Genomic DNA, 23,438 nt, shown 5'->3' with positions numbered 1-23,438 from the left:
GAAGCCTTACATTTTTTGTGCTCAATTTTTCGAAAAATTTGTTATTATAATCATTAATAACTCTGAATCGTTACTGTAAATGATTATTTTCAAGGCACGAAAAGTTAGTCCGATATTCCATTTAACCGTACCTGTTTTTTCAACTCCGTGTCATCGTTTCCCCGGAAGTTACATATAATGTATTGAACGTAACGCTCTTGCTGACCTGACCGAATATCATCACGCGTCGGTTCAAGCTACCTTAATAAAAAGGAGCAGGTATGATAGAAACGCGAGAACGCGGAATTTGTCTTTTCAAAAATTTAACAATTTGAACTTATTCAATTTAACGCGATTTTTACAAGACAATTTTATTTGCGATTTGTTTTTAATGTGACATTCGCGATCACGCTCGCTGATATTCAGCAATTACACCGTCACACAAAAAAAAGTAGTAAGTACTGAAACGTTTCGATATTTGGGAGGTAGTCAATTTCCCGAATATCGGAACTTAGGATTTTTTAGATCCTCTTCTCTCACGTAGGGGAGGTGTCAGTGTGCAGGTTCGTGCACTGACCGGCGAATTTTGCCAGCAGTCGGTAAAGCCTTCCGATTTCCCCATCTTGCTATGCGAGGAGCTTGGCTCGAACTTGATATTCAAGAACGGATACTTTCGTCCGGTAAAGGAGCATCTAGTACTCATCATTGCTTTATCGCTACGCGATCGGGCATAGTCTCCGCTAAGGCGTACTGCGATAAGCAATCTTCTCGTTATCGAGGAATGATAGGCTCCATTATTACTTTGTTTTTATACAATTTTGGTAGGAATAACGAGGATGAAGGAAAGTTTGGGAGCCTTATTGTCGTACGGACGATGCTCCGCTGACGCGAGAACGCTCCCTCCGTAGCCCTCTACTGTCAAACCAGAAATCGTGCCAGGGGGTAAGGCTGTCCCGTTACAGTACCTAGAACCGGACCCATCAATCTCTACGTATTTTGTCCCACTGAATCCGAATCCGGGGTCAAATTGGCCAATATACCTGCAAAATTTTGAGTAAATTACAAAAAACCGAAAGAATGGCGGAAAATCGCTGTTAAAGGCATGATGAAAGTTGTCTTTGAACTTACTTGGGAGTATTTTTTATGTAATTTGATGCGCTGAAGCTGAATCTGGAGTCAGATCGGCTAATACACTCCTAAAATTTTCGGTAAATTCCAAAAAACAGCAAAAATAGTCGAAAATTGCTGTTAAAAGCATGATAAAAGTTGTCTTCGTTTTGAATCGGGGGTGTTTTTTATGTAATTTGAAGCACCGAATCTGAATCTGGCGTCAGATTGACTGATATACCCGCGAAATTTTGAGTAAATTTCAAAAATCGCTAAAAATGGATCAAAATCGCTATGATGGGTATGGGAAGACATATATTGATGCGCACTTTTTGTATTTTGATGCGCTGAAAAGGAAACAGGGCGTCTATTTAATTTGTACGTGTCCAAAATTTTGCTTTCATGGAAGAAACCGGCTAAAATTGATCTACGAATTCCGAGAAACTCAATCCGAATCCGGTGGCTAGTAGTCCCCATCGCGCATACTTCCGCCGAAGATCGTGAAAAATATCAAAAAAATAGGAAAGACGTCAAAAAATAGTTTTTAAATGTTTTAAACATGGATAATTCATCTTAAACTGTACACAATAAAAAAGATCTATACATTCTGTTCTCAATAAACTAGAAACTGGAGAAAATTGTATGAAAAACTTGAGTATAAAACTATCGCAGACGTGATTGTTTTTTGGTTTGAATTCCGCTTAATTGATTTTTTTTTCATTTTCTGCAAGCAATATGAGAAGAGTCAATCTTCTTCGATCTTAAACCGTCCTTCTCTGGTAACGGATTTTTTTCTCTTCGAACAACCAATGCAGCAGGTTTCTTTTTCTCTTTCTATCTTCTCTTGTTATTTGTCTCTTTAGCGCCCAGCAAAAATTTGGTATCATATTGATATCCCACCTTCCCTGATACCGATATTCAATTTCGCCGATACCTTGATGAAATCTTCCTCCTTGTTTTTCATTTAAATCTCCAAGGTTTTCAGGAAAGTAGTCGAGGTGGGAGTGTAGAAGGTGTAGTTTGAGATTCATTAAGCGACTCACGTTTCTAAAATTTTTCAACAACTCTTCAACTAAATTTTAGTAATTCTCACTATTTTTATTTCTCAAAAAGTTCTGAGAAACGTTTTTGAAACTTTGCCAAGCTGCCTTTTTCAGTATCATTCATTGTTTTTCTAAAACTTTCGTCTCCAAATAAACTACGAGTTTGTGATCCATCAAATATACCGTCCTTTAATTTCGCATCACTAATCGCGGGAAACTTTTCTCCCAAATACTGGAAACAATCACCATCTTTGTCCAGAGCTTTGACATACTGCTTTATAAGACCAAGCATAATGTGGAGTGGTGATAGCAGATATTTCGAAGGATCGATCAATGATGTTTGTATGATATTACGGCCTAGATCGGAGTTTGTTCTTGTTGCCTACCCTTTTTGAACATAGTGTTTTTTCCTCTCTCTACTGTCCCACAAACATAAAGAGCAGGGATTTTTTGTGGAACCCGATTAAAGAGTAACATTGCAATTTTGAGATCGCCATAAATTTGCCTGGATGTTCCGAATACTTCATTTTCTCCAATACCATTTATAAATTTTTGTAATTTTCTTTCAGCTCAGTCGAGTGAGCTATTGGAATAGAAGCATATGTGTTTCCGTTGTGGAGTAGAACGGTTTTGAGACTTCTTTTTAACGAATCAATGAAGACTCTCCATTTGTTCAGGAATTAGCGAGGTTACGGTGCCGGCGAGCACTCTCGGGATTGAGCGCTCGCCCCACCGCGGGTGTCGCTAGCTCGCGGGCTCGGGAATTCGGGAAACATGAGACAATGGGCTTTTCGTGCTCTCACGCTCTCGCGGGGGGTCAGCACGTACTGGATACGCAATTCGGGCGCGATCGACGTGACGTGTGGCGCATGCCCACGGCGCGTCTTCATCGATCTCCATATTGATTCATTAGTCTTTGATCCGCTCATACAGCGTGCTGACGTGCTCCGTAGTCTTTATATTTCTTTTCGACCACATCTCTCTAATTTCGGGTTCTCCTTCTAAAAATATTGTGCTCATCGCATTCAGGATATTAGCGACTACAATGGAACACGGTTTTCGGGACCCTTTTACAAAGGATTCCTCATATATTTCGGGATTATCTTTCGGGCAAGCGCGAGCACGCGTCGGCTGTCTTTCGGCATTGTCGAACGTGTGTTCGACAACGACGACCGAGTCACTTCTCACTTGTTACTTCTCACCGGGCTAATCTTCGGACCAATTATTCATTGTCGGGATATTCCTTTATTGTTCTTTTCATCATCACCATCAAATAAAGAACCATCTTTTTACACATTTTACACCGACCTGCATTGCGTCATTTATTTTCCCACCAACACCAGATCTTCACGCAACACCATTTATTGTTTATGTATATGTTCGGATTGAATTTATCCATCTAGCCTTTTACATCTGAACACTACACCAATGAATGCTCTTCGTCGTTTGTAAACAATTGCTGAGCAATATGTCAAAGTTTTTTGGACAAAGATGGCGATTGTTTCCAGTATTCGGGAGAAAAGTTTCCCGCGATTAGTGACGCGAAATTAAAGGACGGTATATTTGATGGACACTGAGTTCCATTAATGCCTGGACCTGTCATTGTTACCGACCGTTCGAGTTGCAGCATATGATTTGAGCGCAGCCGAACGATTTCCAGACTGGCCTGTCACCAAAAATGTTTAACCCGATTGACAACGTAACCTGCAGAAAATCTGACAGTGTTGAGACTGTGCGACTGCAGCGGTGTGATCACGTTGTCAAGCAACGACAATAATTGGAAGAACGAGCCAACGAAGAAAAGAAATATATGAAATAAAAATGATGACCATTCACCATTTACATTGACCATGGAAAAAATTCCATCTAATATTTCAATAGAATCTCGATAGAATATTTGTATAGATTTCTATAGAATCTCAGTAAAATTTCTCTATAATTTCAATCGAACTTGCATAGTTCCCATATAGAATCTCCATGTTATTTTTATAAATACATAATATCTATTGATATAATATTATTATGGAATACTTATAGAATCTCTTTTGAATTTCCATATAATTTCTTAGAATCTGTATGGAATTTTTATATGGAATCTGAAGATATGTTAGGTGCAAACCTGGTGCGTCGAAAGTGGCGTCTGGATAAGCGCATCATCGAGAAAGATAACCTCACAGAGTTTAACTCGGCGTAAGGGTGCCTCGAACTAACTTTTAAATCTTGCTAATGTATGCAGAGCATCCGACGATGCCCGGCGAAAATTTGGCCTGTTACATAGCCAAAATAACCTGGTGCATCGACGGAAGCGCATCCTCCAGGGAAAGAATCTCGCAGAGTTCGAACGCTGTGCCAGGGTGCCGCGATCGAACTTTTCAAATTTCCAGACATATCCAGGATGTCCGACGGTGCCATGTGAAAATTTGACTAGTAACATAACTATTACAATGTGGTATACCGATGGATAAGTCTGGCAAAGCCCATCGTCGAGGAAGACAACCTCGAGAAATCGAACTCGGCGAAGAGTCCCTCGAACGAACTTTCAAATTTTTCAAACGCATCCAGAGTGTCCGACAAAGCTAGGTAAAAAATTGTTGCTCATCATAGCCAAAACAAGCTGGTATGTCGATGGATGCGTCTTGATAAGCGCATCCTCTAGGGAAAGAATTTCGCAGTTTTCGCACTCTGTGCCAGGGTGCCGCGAACGAACTTTTTAAAATTTCAGACAAATCCTCGATGTCGGGCGATGCCAGGTAAAAATTTGACTTTCTATACAAGTAAAATAACCTTGTGTATCGATGGACACGTTTAGGTAAGTGTAACAGCAAGGAAAATAACCTCGAAGAGTTCATACTCTGAAAAAGGGTGCCGCAAACGAACTTTTCAAATTTCTAGACATATCCCCGGCGTTCGACGATGTCAGGCAAACATTTGGCTCATTTATAGCCCATACAATCCGATGTATCGATAGATACGTCTGGGAAAGCGCATCGTCTAGGAAAACGACCTTGAACAGTTCGAGTTCGGCAAAAAGGTGCTTCGAATGATCTTTTGAATTTTCCAGACGTATCTCTGGTATCTGACGATGCTCGGTACAAATTTGACTTGTTATATAACTAAAAGAACCTTGTGTATCGATGGATACGTCTGGGTAAGTGTAACAGCGAGGATGATAACCTCAAATTGTTCGAACTCTGCGAAAAGGCGCCGCGAACGAACTTTTCTATTTGCCAGACACTTCCACGGTGTCCGACGATGCCTGGCGAACATTTGGCTCACTACATAGCCAAAATAACCTTGTGCGTCGATGGATTGTCTGGATAAGCGCATTCTCCAGGAAACGAGTCTCCCAGAGTTCGAAATCTGCGAAAGGAGGCCTCGAACGAAGTCCCAAATTTTCCAGACGTATCCATCGATGCACCAGAATTTTTTGATCACAAAACGAGTCAAATATCCGCCTGGCATCGTCGAACACCGGGGATATGTCTGGAAATTTGGAAAGTTCGTTCGCGGCACCCTGGCACAGAGTGCGAAAACTGCGAGATTCTTTCCCTAGAGGATGCGCTTATCCAGACGCATCCGTCAATGCACCAAGCTATTTAGGCTTTGTAACAGGCCAAATTTTCGCCTGACATCGTTGGATACTCTGGATGCATTAACAAGATTTGAAAGTTAATTCGAGGGCCCCTTATGCCGAGTTGAACTCTGTGAGGTTATCTCTCTTGACGATGCTTTTATCAAGACGCATCCATCGACATACCAGCTTGTTTTGGCTATGATGAGCATCAAGTTTTTACCTAGCTTTGTCGGACACTCTGGATGCGTTTGAAAAATTCGAAAGTTCGTTCGAGGGACTCTTCGCCGAGTTCGATTTCTCGAGGTTGTCTTCCTCGATGATGGGCTTTGCCAGACTTATCCATGGGTGCACCACATTGTAATAGTTATGTTACTAGTCAAATTTTTACATAGCACCGTGGGACACCCTGGATATGTCTGGAACATTTGAAAGTTCGTTCGAGGCACATTGTCGCAGAGTTTAACCTCTGCGAGGTCGTTTTTCTTGATGACACGCTTCCGTCGATGCACCAGGTTATTTTGGCTATGTAACAGGCCAAATTTTCGCCGGGCATCGTCGGATGCTCTGAATACGTTAGCAGGATTTAAAAGCTAGTTCGAGGCACCCTCACGCCGAGTTAAACTCTGTGAGGTTATCTTTCTCAACGATGCGCTTATCCAGACGCGTCTTTCGACGCACCAGGTTTTCACCTAACATATCTTCAGATTCCATATAAAAATTCCTTACAGATTCTAGGAAATTATATGGAAATTATATGGAAATTCAAAAGAGATTCTATAAGTATTCCATAATAATATTATATCAATAGATATTATGTATTTATAAAAATGACATGGAGATTCTATATGGGAACTATACAAGTTCGATTGAAATTATAAAGAAATTTTACTGAGATTCTATAGAAATCTATACAAATATTCTATCGAGATTCTATTGAAATATTAGATGGAATTTTTTCCATGGTCAATGTAAATGGTGAATGGTCATCATTTTTATTTCATATATTTCTTTTCTTCGTTGGCTCGTTCTTCCAATTATTGTCGTTGCTTGACAACGTGATCACACCGCTGCAGTCGCACAGTCTCAACACTGTCAGATTTTCTGCAGGTTACGTTGTCAATCGGGTTAAACATTTTTGGTGACAGACCAGTCTGAAAATCGTTCGGCTGCGCTCAAATCATATGCGGCAACTCGAACGGTCGGTAACAATGACAGGTCCAGGCATTAATGGAACTCAGTGGACCACAAACTCGTAGTTTATTTGGGGAAGAAAGTTTTAGAAAAACAATGAATGATACTGAAAAAGGCAGCTTGGCAAAATTTCAAAAAAAAAGTGAGAATTACCAAAATTTAGTTGAAGAGTTGTTGAAAAATTTTAGAAACTTGGGTCGCTTAATGAATCTCAAACTACACTTTCTACACTCCCACCTCGACTACTTTCCTGAAAATCTTGGAGATTTAAATGAAAAACAAGGAGGAAGATTTCATCAAGGCATCGGCGAAATTGAATATCGGTATCAGGGAAGGTGGGATATCAATATGATATCAAATTTTTACTGGGCGCTAAAGAGACAAATAACAAGAGAAGATAGAAAGAGAAAGAGAAAACTTGCTGCATTGGTTGTTCGAAGAGAAAAAAATCCGTTACCAGAGAAGGACGGTTTAAGATCGAAGAAGATTTTTCTCTTCTCATATTGCTTGCAGAAAATGAAAAAAAATCAATTAAGCGGAATTCAAACCAAAAAACAATCATGCCTGCGACAGTTTTATATTCAAATTTTTCATACAATTTTCCCCAGTTTCTAGTTTATTGAATACAGAATGTATAGATCTTTTTTATTGTGTACAGTTTAAGATGAATTATCCATGTTTAAAACATTTAAAAATTATTTTTTGACGTCTTTCCTATTTTTTTGATATTTTTCACGATCTTCGGCGGAAGTAGTATGCGCGATGGGGACTACTAGCCACCGGATTCGGATTGAGTTTCTCGGAATTCGTAGATCAATTTTAGCCGGTTTCTTCCATGGAAGCAAAATTTTGGACACGTACAAATTAAATAGACGCCCTGTTTCCTTTTCAGCGCATCAAAATACAAAAAGTGCGCATCAATATATGTCTTCCCATACCCATCATAGCGATTTTGATCCATTTTTAGCGATTTTTGAAATTTACTCAAAATTTCGCGGGTATTATCAGCCAATGTGACTCTAGATTCAGATTCGGTGCTTCAAATTACATAAAAAATACCCCCGATTCAAAACTAAGACAACTTTTATCATGCTTTTAACAGCAATTTTCGACCATTTTTGCTGTTTTTTGTAATTTACTCAAAATTTTGCAGGTATATTGGCCAATTTGACCCCGGATTCGGATTCAGCGGGCCAAAATACGTAGAGATTGATGGGTCCGGTTCCAGGTACTTACCAATTTTTTTTGTGTTCCGGTGTTATTTTACTTTCTATTTTTATATTTGTACACGTTGTCTTACGAATCTAGCGGGAGAAAACTCAAAAGACCCAAAAAAAACGATGCGATTTTCTGTGTGAAATTTTTAAAAATGAATTTCCAAAACAACGTATTCTGTTTGTAAAATAAAAAATCTTTTCGATTAATTTAATTCCCTGTTCGTGATTTATTTTAATTTTTCCGCACGCCTGCTAATTCGGTCACGCTTCACGTTGTACCGTAAAATATTAATAAAGAATCAAAATTATATCTCCTGTGTTACGAACAATTACTCGAAAAATTAATTATTAAATTTATTTCTATGGGATGTTACATAGGTCCCGGATGCTCTGACCTTTCGGACAGTAATCCAAGAGTACTTTGCTTTTTACAAATGTTTTTTTTTTTATTTCCGTTTTTGGCTCTGCACAAACTAAAAATCTTACCGCCGCGTCTTGGACTTATGTTTTTATTTCTATCAATCAATTTATTCAATAAATTATATCAATCAAACGTGGATTTAATAAAAAATAAAGAAAATCATTCAGCTCTGCTCTATAAAACATAAAAGTGAAAGAGTAATAATAAAAATAAATGTAAGAGTGTGTGTCAGGCTATATAGGCCAACCTACAAACATTTTTTCATGTGAAAAGTGTTAGAAGAAATCCAGCTGCGCCATTGTTTGAGGTATAGCTCCATATGATATAGTAACCTGTCATCTACTCGAGTATCTTATTTACAGCTTTGTTATTAACATATTTACACATAATTGCTGTTTTTTTTTAGTTTTTTGCTTATAAAATAAAAACTATCAGGTTAATCGTAATGGTGTCAACAGATAAATATTGGAGAATACGAGAGAATATTGGAGAATACGAGATAAATATTGGAAATACGAAGAAAATGAGAAGTCGAACAACTCGATCAGACCGTTAGTTTAGGAGAAAATCGCTAAAAACTAGCGAAAATGCAATTTTTTAAAAATTAATATCTGGGTAATTTTTTAAGTTGTATTGTAGATCCTCCGGCCAGTATTAGTTATTAACATAAACTTCATCTGTATGAAAAGCACGCACTGTCCGATGCATAATTTTGAATCTGTGGCCACTTGAACTTTTTTCTATGCAATTTTCCCGCAGCCCTTCCCCGCATTAAGATGATCCGATTTCAATTTGCTAAAACGATTCCGAAAGGGGAATTCTTATACTTCAAAATGTTCATCTTCATTTCTCATTAACGCTGAGAAAGGTTAGTAATGAAGCTGAAGCAGCACGAAAAATGGCTGAGCGCGCGAGAGTAATTAAAGAGCGGGGTAAAGCAGAGGGCAAGAAAAAGCATATATTTTAGGGTGGTCGTTATTTGGGGTCAAAATTTGTTTTACCCTTTTCGCACCCTAAATCGATTCGAAATATATAAATAGTATATTAAGATCTTAGGCCCGAAAGTTGGATTTCCTGGCATCTAACATTTGGGCCGTGGGTTGTATACTATTTTTCTTGATCCCGTAGCCGAAAGTACGTTCAATAATTACTAGCAATCGCGAGGAGGGGGGGGGGGGGGGCGCCCGCCCGACTTTTGCAGGACCGAGGCGAAGCCGAGGTTTTGCTGGTCGGGGCGGGCATTAAAAATATAAACAGAAAGTAAAAAAACACACACACAAAATATCACACAATGATAGAACAATATTATTAGTACAAATAAATAATTCGTTGATACATGTCTGATTCAAAGTCCCATGATAGTTAACAATTTCTATATATGAATATTTCCCGCTATACTTGACAATTTATAGGAATATGTGCTTTCCTATGAACCTGGAATCTGGAAATACAACATTATTTCGGACGACCATATTCATTTTATTAGTCCGGTTACATTATTTTCTGTTTTCGCATCTGGACGAACAAATGTATGTTATTTGTCCGGGTTCATAGTAGTATAGCGCATAACATGAATGATGAAAGCTACGCTATACGCGCCCGCTTGAATCAAATAATGATGCTTGGCAACGAATAAACAAAATCATGGCAACGAATACAGGCTTCACATTCATATATCGAAATGTCTTTTTAAGAAAAAGATCACCGACAGCAAAAATATCGTCAGAGCGCACTGAAGTTAGCCGAGTCAGCCAGCCACGAAAAATGCTCTTCCCGGCCTGAAATGCGGCCGGAAAGTGCGTACTTTCGGCTAGGGGAGCTAGAAAAATTAATGCTGTAATTTTTTCCGATTTTTAAAACATCGCTTAATTCTCGACCACGGGGACTGAAGTTTTCCGTTTAAAATACATGGGGTTTTTCTGCGTTTATGGTGACAATTTTACTGTGGGCCTAAATATGTTTGGGAAATCTTGAAATTTTGAGAAATTACTGTACAAGCATATTGCTACACGGCAAAATTTCCGAAACTCCTACCTTCAAAATGTTGTTTAGTGTCACCACATTAACCCCTTAATGCGCAGAACGACAATTTTGGACACACAATTTCAACTACACAGCTTTAATTGAGGGACAAAAAAAAATTCTTGAAAATTTGATATAGGGGGTTTCTGAGAGTGCTCTTTCAGAATCTGGTATGTATTTTGTGGAATTGACTCAAAATCTTTATTATTTTTGCTTTTGTAATTAAAAAATCAAGAATTTTTGACGTTTTTTTTCTTTCAAATCGATTTTTGTTATTGTTGCTGCACTTGAATAACCATATTATTGCCAGTAAAGGTGTCCTTAATGTCTGACCTTTCCAGAACATTGGTTATAAACACTTTATTCTCACTCAGTTTTTCCAAGATGGCGGTTTTTGCAGAAAAGCAAGATGTAAATTTTCATGATTTTTTTCTCGAAAATTATTGAGTTAACAAAAAATGTTATGAAAAAAAAGTGCTGAGAAGCATCTAAGGAATACGCGTTATTTAAAAAAAATTTCTTAGCAGTTTGTGTATTTTCCAATTACGATAATTTTTTCAAAAATTCTAACAATTCTGAAAAAATTCACACATATTCTTTGGATAATTCTAAATATTTTTTGTTTCATGAAATTTTTTTGTAAAGTCGAATTTTTTGAAAAAAAAAGTTATTTTCCATCGCGTAATGAATAGGTTCATAATTTCTTTCTCAAAAAGTTTCAGCTTTACAAAAGAATTTTATCCAACATAAATGCTTGAAATCATCCAAAGAATACATGTAAATTTATTCAGAATTTTTGGAATTTTTCAAAAAATTGTCAAGAATGGAAAATACAAAAATAGCTAGAAAATTAAAAAAGAAATCACACGTATTCTTTAGATGATTCTCGACACTTTATGTTCTATAAAATTTTTTCGGTAAGTTGAGATTTTTCGAGAAAAAAATCATGAAAATTTACATCATGCTATTCTGCAAAAACCATCATCTTGGAAAACTGGGTTAGAAAAAAGTGTTTTCACCACACATGCGCCGAAAGTTCAACTTTCCGAAATCAGAAGGTTAATTTTCGGTGCATTTGTGGTGAAAAATAGTATACACTCCACGGGAGTGAAATTAGACCACCTCAAACCGCGTGCTTATCACAATTCTGCCCGCGGTTTGAAGTAGTCTACTTTTCCTTCCTAGGTGTGTAATATACTATTATAACCCGTGTTTTGAAAAGGTCAGACATTAAGGACACCTTTACTAGCAATAATATGGTTATTTAAGTGCAGTAACAATAACAAAAATCGTTTTGAAAGAAAAAAAACGTCAAAAATTCTTGATTTTTAATTACAAAAGCAAAAATAATAAAGATTTTGAGTCAATTCCACAAAATACATACCAGATTCTGAAAGAGCACCCTCAGAAATCCCCTATATCAGATTTTCAAGAATTTTTCTGTTGTCCTTCAGTTAAAACTGTGTACTTGAAATTGTGTGTCCAAAATTGTCGTTCTGCGCATTAAGGGGTTAATGTGGTGACACTAAACAACATTTTGAAGGTAGGAGTTTTGGAATTTATGCTTGTAGAGTAATTTCTCGAAATTTCATGATTTCCCAAACATATTCAGGCCCACAATGCTATTGTGACCATAAACGCAGAAAAATCTCATGTATTTTAAATACGGATTTCACGACCAGGATTTCGGTCGTTTTTGTGGTCGTTTCGACCCATTATTATGGGTCGTTCCGACTGAAAATTCTGACTCGTAACGACTGACCAGCTGGACGTTACAACTGGAATATTTGCGTCGTTTATAATTTCGGCCCACGATCATCGTCTGGTCGTTTCGACCAGAGTTACCCGGTCGTATCACTTTTTCACTAGCGAATGTAAATAAATCGAAAACAACCGGATCTCCCGAGTTTTTTTTTTTTCAAAGTTTATTTATTTCATGCATTTTCATCTTGGAGTTACAGATATAAATAAACAAAAGAAAAGATCTTAATATCAATATAGCGTTTGGTGCTAGCGTTAGGAGAATTTTGGCTTTAAGTAGCAACTCGAATCTCTCATTTCTGTTGGTTTGTTTTTATGTTTTCTTGTATTTGTAAGACGAACTGATTGTTGTGTCTTGTCCAAATTATTCTTTGTTGTGTGCGTGTGGTAAAAAAAGAAAATTTAGTAAAAAAAACCACTTTAGATATCATGTGTAACTTATAGCTAACTTATTCTTAGAAGCGAATGTACATATTTACATATTTACAAGGGTCACAAATTTGTCCTGGTGAGGATTATTCGTGTTTTGTCTGTGAAAGTGTCTCTTGTATTTTGTGTGTGGAATTTAGTTATCTGTGAGCATTGTGTCTTATTTATCTAGCTTCCGCTTCCTTTTGGGCTTTTTTTTCTCTTCAGTTCTGTGATTTGTGCTGAGTCGTTTCCGAGCCACCAATATTTTGGGAGTAGTCTGTGAAAGTCCTCTGTGTCTTTTTTAGGGATCTATGTCGAGTATTTTAGATTTCTGTCTCCGTCTCTCAAATATTGATCGATTGGGATTTTTTGTTTGTGTCGGTATGGTGTGTGTGTATGGTGTGTGTGAGTGTTGTTTGTACATTTATTTCCATTAGGATGGCCTTGTGGTCGCTATCATAGGATAGAGTATCTAGTTTGTTGTTTGCAAGGTTGAGAAATTGTATTCCGTCGTCTCTGCTATTGCAATGTCCAGAAAAGTTTATGCTGGTATAAATGTTGGTTCCGCGGCGGTGTATATTTTGGTTTTGTATCTTTGAGCGTTTTCTCTTTCCCAATTTATTAAAAGTCGTCCTCATAGTTTATTTGTCCTGTCTCCGAGTTCTGTATGTCGAGCGTTAAGGTCTCCCGCGATTAAATAATATGTGCTGTTATTTTCTAGTTTTAGTTTGCTAAACAGTTCGTTAATTTCAATTAGAAAGTCTCCTTCTGATTCAACTGTATTTGTTGCGTAGATACTGATCATGTATATTTTTTGATTAGTGATAGTCTTGAGCTGCACTATTGTGTATTCGAGCATTTTGTTTTTTTTTGAGTTTGGGTGGGTGATTATTTTGTAATTTAGACCTTTTTTATCACTATCGCTGTTCCTTCTCCTTTTTTCGCATTTGGGCGGTCGGTGCGTATTACGTCGTAGTTTTCGATTGAAACTTTGTGATTAGCGTTTAATTTTGTCTCCGATACTAATGTTATTTCAAGATTGTTTTCTGCTATGAGCTGCTGTAAGTCGAATCAGCGTTGGCGGGAGACTATTGAATTCGCGTTTATTGCGGCTATTTTTATTGTCGTTATTTTGTTGGGGTCTGCGTTGGGTGTGACACTTTGGTTTGTTACTGGCTGGGTCTTTAGGTCCATTACTCGTATTCTATCTGAGAGCCTATTATGTCAAATAGCTGGTTTATTCTACTGGAGTTGTTTGCTATGGCTGTTTCCAGAGATAAGAGTCTATTAGATATGGCTTTGAATTCGTTTTGCAGCTCTGTGACCCACGCCGGTGTAGAGCTGGGACCTCCGTTTTATGTGTTTTGTTCTGATCGTTGTTGGGTGCTGCTGTGTGGGGTTGTATTATTATTTGTTATTATTGCGCATGAAATATTTGGGTTGTATTGCCTGCTTATGACTAGCGTTTTGTCTTTACTGAGTTTCGTTAGAATTGTTTTTCTTTACCATATTAATTGCATGTTTGTAGTAACTGCAGCCTCTGTAATTGGCTGGGTGTCATACTTCCCCGCAATTACAGCATTTCAGGCTATTCCTGGTATGCTGTTCTGTTATACTACATTTTCGGGGGCCGTGATCTTCGCCACACTTAACGCTAAGCTGTACCGAAACTCCTTAATCTCAGTGACTTTTTCCAGTTTTATACTTTGTAGATTTAATGCAATTATTTCTTCTTTCACTGTATCTGCTGAAAAGCTTCCGTTAATTCCTTTTAGGATTCTCGAATGCGGTTTTTTGTTTTTTTATGTGTATGTGTAAAATTTTATATCGTGTGTTGAGAAAATTTCTTTTGTTTTTTTTTGTACGTTTCGAGTATGTCTGTGTATACTATTGTGTTCATGCTCTCGGTTACATTTACCTGTTTTAGTCTAAACTCGCCTTTTTTGAGGTTATTCCTTGAAAGTAGCGCTATTAGGTCTCTTATGTTGGTGTTCGATACGTGGATAGGCGGTGTTCTTATGTTTACGTTTCTATTTTGTTCATTGTGGTTCGTTGTGTCTCTGTAGTTGGTGGCGTCATTGGCGAAGCTGTTGGCGTGAGCGATGCCCGTCTCTGAATTTCCCTGTTTCCTGTATCTTTGTGGGTTTTTAGGCAATTCCCATCTTGCGTCGTCTATAGAGTCTGTTTCTGCAGCCTCTTCTTCGTTGTCCTTTGTGTTTGTTTGAACTCCATTTGTGGTTAGGTTCGGTTTTGTTGCGTTTTTGTAGAGTTTCGCTTTATTTTGCGATCCTCCATATTCTTTAACCAATTGTTTGTATGTTCGTTCTATTGCCTCTGTTGTTATCGATGGGTTTTTTATGATTTTGATCTTACTCGAGTTAGTTCGTGATATTTTTCTCGCAGGGTCGATTTTATCGATCTCTGCCACTTTTTTTTGGAGCTCTCGGCCATTGCGGCCGATTCCTTTTTTAATGCCTTCACTAGTTTTATTTTTGGTGTTTTTGTGTGTTGAATTATGTAATAATGTTTGCTTGAGTTTTCGGTGTCCAACTGGTACTAATGTTATTTGTCTGTCCTGGATTTTTTTGAACTATTTGAGATTTATTTGCGCGCTAGTCGCTGCTTTTGTCTCGAATTGAGGTTAGGTTGCCCATGTGGCCCGTTCGACGTTCAGTGCCAAACTCCCGGATTTTCCGTGTGAGGCCCGAACCCGTGACTCTCGAGGTTTGAGTCTAGTGCGCTAACAACTACGCTAAGACATTTTGTATTAAACGAATAACAGAACTTATATATAAATTCTGAATCACGGTTTATATATGAGTTCTATTATTCCTTGAATACAAGATGTCTGGTAGCGTAGTGGATAGCGCACCAGACTCAAACTCCGAGGGTCCCGGGTTCGAGTCTCCCTTAGATGATCATGAGTTTTTTTCGATTTATTTAAATTCACTGGTGACAAGGTGATAAGGTGACAAGGTCGAAACAACCAGACGATGGTCGTGCGCCGCAATTACAAACGACGCCAAATTTTCCAGACGTAACGTCCAGCCGATCGATCGTTGGGACTAAGAATTTTCAGTCGTTACTACCATTGCTGAAATGCCCTTGCCCCCAAAATTTTCGGTCGAAACGACCACAAAAACGACCGAAAAATTAACGGCCAAAAATTTCTGGTCGTCAAATCTGCTAGGGGGAAAACTTCAACCCCCGTGGTCGAAAGTTAAGCATTGTTTTAACAATTTGAAAAAATGACAGCATTACTTTATATGTGTTTCGAATCGATTTAGGGGGCGGAAAGGGTAAAATAAATTTTGACCCTAAATAACGACCACCCTAATATATATTTCGGAGAATGGCACAGAAATAAATATCACAATCATGTAATTTATTCACTTATTTATTGAAGGATTATAATTCAGTCACTCTTTGAAATTATTATAATGAAATTTATTGATTTATATTTCGATAAACAAACTCAACTAAACATTATATTTATTTATGAAGCGTAGTGATCTCGACGGCTGTTCGATTCATTCTCGAACGTCTTTGATTTCACTCGAGCGTTCTGTTTTTCGTTGCTTAGCAACGTAATTTCAATGCTCTTCGAATCTCGCTCGACGCTTCATTCAATTATTTTTCTATCAAATGATGCTTATCATGCATACTACGACATATATATGCTTCTTCTTGCCCGCACTGCTCTGCCCCGCTCTTCAATTACTCTCGCGCGCTCGGTCAGTTTTCGTGATGTTTCAGCTTCATTTCTAACATATTTCTCAGCAGTTTAATGAGAAATCAAGATGAACATTTTGAAGTATAAGAATTCCCCTTCCGGAATCGTTTTGGTAAATTGAAATCGGATCATCTTAATGCGGGGGAGGGCTGCGGGAAAATTGCATAGAAAAAAATTCAAGCGGCCACAGATTCAAAACTATGGATCGGACAGTGCGTGCTTTTCATACAGATGAAGTTTATGTTAATAACTAATACTGGTTGGAGGATCTACACTACAACTCAAAAAATTACCGAGATATTCATTTTTGAAAAAATTGCATTTTCGCTAGTTTTTAGTGATTTTCTCCTAAACTAACGGTCTGATCGAGTTGTGCGACTCCTCTTATTTTCTTCGTATTTTTATTCTCTAATATTTATCTATTGACACCATTACGATTACCCTGATAGTTTTTATTTTATAAGCAAGAAACTAATAAAAACAGCAATTATTTGCGTAAAATTGTTAATAACAAAGCTGTAAATAAAAAACTCAAGTAGACGACAGGTCACTATAGGTACATTCTACTTGGACGCTGACATCGTTAATAGAGTTAATAACGCTAATAACGCTAAACGTGTACGATTTGAAGTGAACGCGATGACGCTGGTTGCGTTCACGTCATGTTCGACTTGGTGCGATTACAAAATGGTGGAACCAACAAGTGATCTTGTTCTTTTTCAATTACTCGACGAAACAACACTGGATTCATCGAAAAGTGAAGACAGCGAAACAAGCAGTAGTATAATAACAAAGATAACAGACGATTCTCTTTGTGGATGCGTTCAATCACTTGAACGTCGGGAGCGTTGAGAACACAATTCTAAACGCACCCATCTAAACGCTTGTAGCGTTTACAACGCCAAGTCGAACGATCATATGGAGCTATACCTCAAACATTGGCATAGCTGGATTTCTTCTAACATTTTTTACATGAAAAAAATTTCGTAGCTTGGCCTAATAGGCTGCAAACGTCGCGCGAATACTGCCGATACCCATCCGCTATGCAGGTTAGGATGTACACTCCCGTCCAAAAGTTTGGGTTCACCAGTCGAAATTTTTACCCACACTAAAAATTCGATAGCTTGGTAAAAAATCAATGGAATCGAATTTAATAAACGTCATTTTGAAGGGAATAAGTTGAGATTCAATTTGCCGTCTCCTAAATTTTTTTACAATTTTTTTTTTAGCTGGCACGCGTTTTAGAACAGCGCCGTTTTTCGACAAATTTTTGGCCTTTGTAAATCGGCTGCCAATGTAGTAGACATTTTTTTCGCTACTTTCCTCCACGACAGCTTTGAAGGGGATAGAAAAAGCTTCATTTTTATTTTTTTAAAAATAGCGTACGATTTTTTTTCGCACGGCTATCTTAATTTCAGCAAAAAACGAGGAGTTTCAGAAATTGTGGCGTATTTCTAAAACTTTGGGGGTTCCGAGGAAATGTCAAGAGGGTAAAAAGTTGTATCGGTTTATAATAAACTTGTTCTCATTATTTTAGATTACGTTTTTGAAAATTTTTTTTTTTTCCATCTTTTTGGTTAGGCCTCGACTGACAATAACTCGAGAAATATGGGGTTTGGGATAAAATTTCAGAAGGGAAGAAAGTTTCAATTTGTAATTTTGAACTCACTGACGTTTTTTCAAAACAAGTGAGATACTTTTTTTTTTTAGATTTAATCGCAATCCCCATGCCATTTTAATAGAAAACATTTTTCTCTTAGTCTCTTACCTTATTTACACCTGTTTCTCATCGAAAAAGCCGCCTTTGGATTTGAGGACTGCGTTGACGAGTCGTAGTATTCGCTCGATTAATTTGTTATAATCATGTGGCTTGGTCCAAACTCGCCCAAGCGTCCTCAAGCTTTCGCCACAAATCGCTGGCAGAAAAAGGACTGGTTGTTCTAACTTTCTGATCGAGCTTCTCCCACAGAAGCTCGATCGGATTCAATTGAATCCGATCTCCTAACTTAAGTTAGGAGACTGTGATGGCCAAGCCGTATTAATTATTGCTCCTTTATTTCTGAGAGCACGTTCTTCTGACGAGAACTCGTCATGGAGAATTGAAAAATAAAAATTTGGATTCTTCCGTCTACGCAGTATATTCCTCCACTGACACACTTTTCATCCATGATGTTATAGCACCCATTGGTATAGTTTCATTTTTTTATTAACTAGACGCAGTAGCGGTTTTTTACAACAACACACTGCTGGTGTCAACTAAATTTGCCAAGCCATAATAAACAAATCAATCGAGCGATACAGGTGTAAATAAGGTAAGTGACTAAGAGTTTTCTATCAAAATGGCATGGGGATTGCGATTAAATCTAAAAAAAAAAGTACCTCACTCGTTTTGAAAAAATCGATAAAAAAATTTGAAAAAATTTCAGTGAGTTCAAAATTACAAATTGAAACTTTCTTCCCTTCTGAAATTTTATCCCAAACCTAACCAAAAAGATGGAAAAAAAAAATTTTCAAAAACGTAATCTAAAATAATGAGAACAAGTTTATTATAAACCGATACAACTTTTTACCCTCTTGACATTTCCTCGGAACCCCCAAAGTTTTAGAAATACGCCACAATTTCTGAAACTCCTCGTTTTTTGCTGAAATTAAGATAGCCGTGCGAAAAAAAATCGTACGCTATTTTTAAAAAAATAAAAATGAAGCTTTTTCTATCCCCTTCAAAGCTGTCGTGGAGGAAAGTAGCGAAAAAAATGTCTACTACATTGGCAGCCGATTTACAAAGGCCAAAAATTTGTCGAAAAACGGCGCTGTTCTAAAACGCGTGCCAGCTAAAAAAAAATTGTAAAAAAATTTAGGAGACGGCAAATTGAAGCTCAACTTATTCCCTTCAAAATGACGTTTATTAAATTCGATTCCATTGATTTTTGACCAAGCTATCGAACTTTTAGTGTGGGTAAAAATTTCGACTGGTGAACCCAAACTTTTGGACGGGAGTGTATGTCCCAGACTATGGGATCAAAACGTCGCTGAATCTTTCCGATACCCCGGGCATCTACGAAGGAATGTAATTTTATGTTCACGAAAATCGAAAAATTGATAGGTTATAGGTATGGATCCTGCACTACGGAATGAGAACGTTGCTGAACCCTCCGATACTCCAGGCATCCAAAGAATTAAGAAGGGTTTTATATTTGCTAGAGAGCAGGGTGTGTTGCTTATATCTGTTCAGGAGATTTGAACTGGTCTTTAGGTCGTCATATTTCATGTGTGCTTATTAATTGATAGCATTTTTGTAGTCCTCTACTCCAAGGTGCGCAGAAAATCGAGTACGTATCTATGATCGTTCAAGAACGCTATACCTGCGCATGCGCAGTACAACACATTTTATTTCTTTGATTTGTGATAATTACTTGACAAAATCATTTTTACAATCATTCTCGCTCGATTATTCTCATCTTCCCGGTTAATTTGATCCTAATTGCGCTTAAAACGGACTCTGCAATGATTAAAAATAATCAAAATAAAACATGAAATTTGGTTCGAATTTACGACAAGTGACGTCGTTCACAACAGTACTGTCAGCTTGTTCGAGCCTTTGTATAATACGCCAAGATGGCATCTGCGTAACAACTACGACGCGTACCGTCGGCGTTGTTGCGCGAAGTTTTATTTCACCCGCGATATTTTTGGTTGTTTCGGCAGGGACGTTTTGGCGCCGCCGTTTGGGCGCGAGGACGTTTTGGCGCGGAAATGTTTCGACACGAGGACATTCTTGCACGAGACGATTTTGGTCCTCGCGTAATAACGAAATCGGGTCTCATCTACGTCCACCCCCATATTTTGTTGTATGCTAAATACCTGTATAGGATTTGAACGTGGGCGATGGGGGTCGGGGGGCGGAGCCCCCCGAGAATGGCTATTAAAATTTCAAATTGATCATCAATTTATCAAATATTATCTCTTTTTTTCCTTTTCCAAGTCTTTCAAATCAAGTCTCTTTTTCTCGGGTAATGTTCTCAGTACAATTTTTTCCATGAATCAATTTTTCGATTATTTCGCCATAGTATTTTAAGGAGGGTGGATAGCGACGATACAATGTTGCCATGCTAAACCATGTTAAACATTTTATACGTTAAAAATTTAAAAATGATAAGAATTTAATAAAATTTGCTGAACATATTCTTTAGTACCTGTTCAGGAATTAGCGAGGTTTCGGTGCCGGCGAGCGCTCTCGGGATCGAGCGCTCGCCCCACCGTGGGCGTCGCTAGTTCGCGGGCTCAGAAAGTTGGGAAACGCGAGACAATGGGCTTTTCGTGCTCTAGTTCTCACGCTCTCGCGAGGGGTCAGCACGTACTGGACACGCAATTCGGGCGCGATCGACGGGACGTGTGGCGCCTGCCCACGGCGCGTGTCATCGATCTCCATATTGATTCATTAGTCTTGATCCGTACAGCGTGCTGACGTGCTCCGTGTTCTTCACTCTTTCTTTTGGCAACATTTCACACATTTCGGGCGCCATTCCACAAAAGATTGTGCTCAACGCATTCGAGACATTATCTGCTACAATTTGACACGTTTTACGGGACCTATAACCGCGGGATTCCTCATATATTTCGGGATTATCGTTCGGGCAAGCGCGAGCACGCGTCGGCTATCCTTTCGGCCTCGTCGAACGTGTGTTCGACGACGACGACCGGGTCACTTCTCACGTGTTCCTTCTCATCGGGCTAATCTTTCGGGCCTATCATTCATTGTCGGGACATTCCTTTATTGTTATTTTACCATCGACATCAAATAAAGCACCATCTTGTTACACGTTTTACGCCGACCTGCATTGCGTCATTTATTTCCCCACCAACACCAGATCTTCACGCAACAGTACCAAAACCCGTTCTGGCGCGAAAACGTCCCGGCGCGAAAACGTCCCGGCGCGAAAATGTCCCGGCGCTAAAACGTCCCCGCGCCAAAACATCCGAGCGCCCAAACGGCGGCGCCAAAACGTCCTCGCACCCAAACGTCCGAACGCCAAAACGGTTCGCGCCAAAACGGTCGCGCCAAAACGGCGTCGCCAAAACGTAACGTACCCTTTCGACGGGCTTGGGCCGTTTCAGAAGAGTTACGTTTCAATAGTCAAAAATGTTTGGAACATTCCCATAAATATGATGTTATGAGTATACCAAATAGTCAAACTTTGCGTTTTTTTCCTAAATAACTGTACTGTGAATTGTTTTGAAATATAACAGGTTGATTAGTAAAGGGATCATGAATGTGCACAAAAAATTTCAGCTCAGTGACATCGTTTCATCCTGACCTCACAACAATCTTAAATTTCTTGATTTTCAACTCCCGGAAAAAATTCATAAACCTTTTATCAATGTATTAAAAAGAAATAATTAATTTAATTTCGTTAATCGGAAAAATATTTGAGTGAATTTTTATTTCCGAAAAAAACCCGAGTGGCATAAAAATATATTGGCTCCACTCTCTTATAGCTAAAATAAAGTCTTATTTATCTTTGGATTTTTATCGTTTGAATTGTAATTAAAAATAGGATGACTCCACAAATGTGGGCAACAATCCAATGAACATTATGGCCGAGGAATATTTCGATCCAGACGTCGATCTGAATGGACGAGATATTGGAAAGCCGAAAGAAGTGAACACGAAAATACAAAAATTCAAGGTAACGTTCCAGAAAAACCAAATAAGGCCTTAGTAAAAATTTCATAGTTTCCGAGAAATTTGTACTTTTCCGAAATTCTTGAAAATCTTTAACATTAGGCAATATTTTACGAATGACGTGGTACTGCAATGTCGAACCGAGCAATGGTGATTCGAAAGAAAAGAAAAATCCGGCCTCACAAAAATGTTGCTTCTATGAGACAGAGGTAACAGTTTACTGTGCTAAGTGTACTTGTAGAGTCTTTGTAAAAAGCACAATGTTCAGTGCTGCCCTCTTCAACTTAGAGTTTCTCTCTCTCTCTCCGAAAGGAGATTTCAATTTTGCCAAACAATTCTGCAGAAAATCGATGAAAATCCGGATTTCTTCAAACACATTTTGTGGTCCGAAGAAGCTACATTCAAGAGAGATGGGTACACGAACTTGCACAATCTGCATCAATGTGTAATTGAAAACCGACATCGAATGAGAGAAAACAAGTCGCAGTACCGGTTCAAAGTAAATCGTTGGACTGGTACAGGGTGTCCAATAGGAAGTTACTGAAACTAATCGGCTGTCATTTCAAAACACGTGCACAGAATCAGAAAAGCCAAATTGCTTTCAATAGATGAAACTCTGCAGTTTTAAACGCACATAAGTAAAACCCAGTCAAATATTTTTTATGTCAATTTGTTGCATTTTATAAAAATAATAAAAAAGTGCAGTGATTAATGATAGATATTTTCGAAGTGCGAACCGTTAGATTATGCAAAAAATCAATTCTCTTTTAAAAACTATGAAAAACTGTGTCCAACATATCGTTTGTCTCAAAAAAAAGTCTATACTAGTATCAATCAAACTGAATAATAGAAAGAATAGAAATTAAAGAAGCTAAAGCTAAAAGTAAGAGATAAAAAGATTTTTTCTTAAAAAATATCAAAACTATTGGAATATTCATGGTTTTCATAAATAGCACGATTTCAAACAATATTGAAAAACCGAACGGATCGAAAAATATCCGTATTAGCAGAGGTGATTCGTAAAATATTGCTTAACCCCTTCGCAGTGAGGTGAAAATCACATTTTCGTGCCATTTTTGTGTTATAAAAAAATTTTCTTAAATTTGTCTCAAAATCACAGTATGAAAATTTTTGGGGTCGCTGATTACGAATTCGACATCAGATTTTAAAAATTCAAAATGGCGGATTCAATATGGTGGGCGCAAATACGAAAAATGGTTCATTTCCGACGAAACTAAATATCGTACAATTCCGGAGCGCTGAATCCGAAGAAGAAATCCTATTCTAATAATTTCA

The 23,438-nt window shown here is 38.0% G+C and overlaps 1 protein-coding gene across 9 annotated transcripts in view; it reads left to right on the top strand.

Annotated features, from left to right (window-relative positions):
• The window catches only part of LOC122414958 (ankyrin repeat domain-containing protein 13D), an 83,605-nt gene that overhangs the window by 44,360 nt on the left and 15,807 nt on the right, over window positions 1-23,438 (top strand). For all 9 annotated transcript variants that reach the window (XM_043426663.1, XM_043426666.1, XM_043426668.1 and 6 more), the window contains one exon: window positions 22,015-22,146. In XM_043426663.1, the coding sequence (XP_043282598.1) occupies window positions 22,015-22,146 (132 nt within the window). The remainder of the gene's footprint in view (window positions 1-22,014; window positions 22,147-23,438) is intronic.

This window comes from Venturia canescens, chromosome 8, assembly GCF_019457755.1.
Source record: "Venturia canescens isolate UGA chromosome 8, ASM1945775v1, whole genome shotgun sequence".
Classification (NCBI taxonomy): Eukaryota; Metazoa; Arthropoda; class Insecta; order Hymenoptera; family Ichneumonidae; genus Venturia; species Venturia canescens.
Note: the sequence above shows the minus strand (reverse complement) of the source record. Positions and strands in the feature narration are given on the sequence as shown.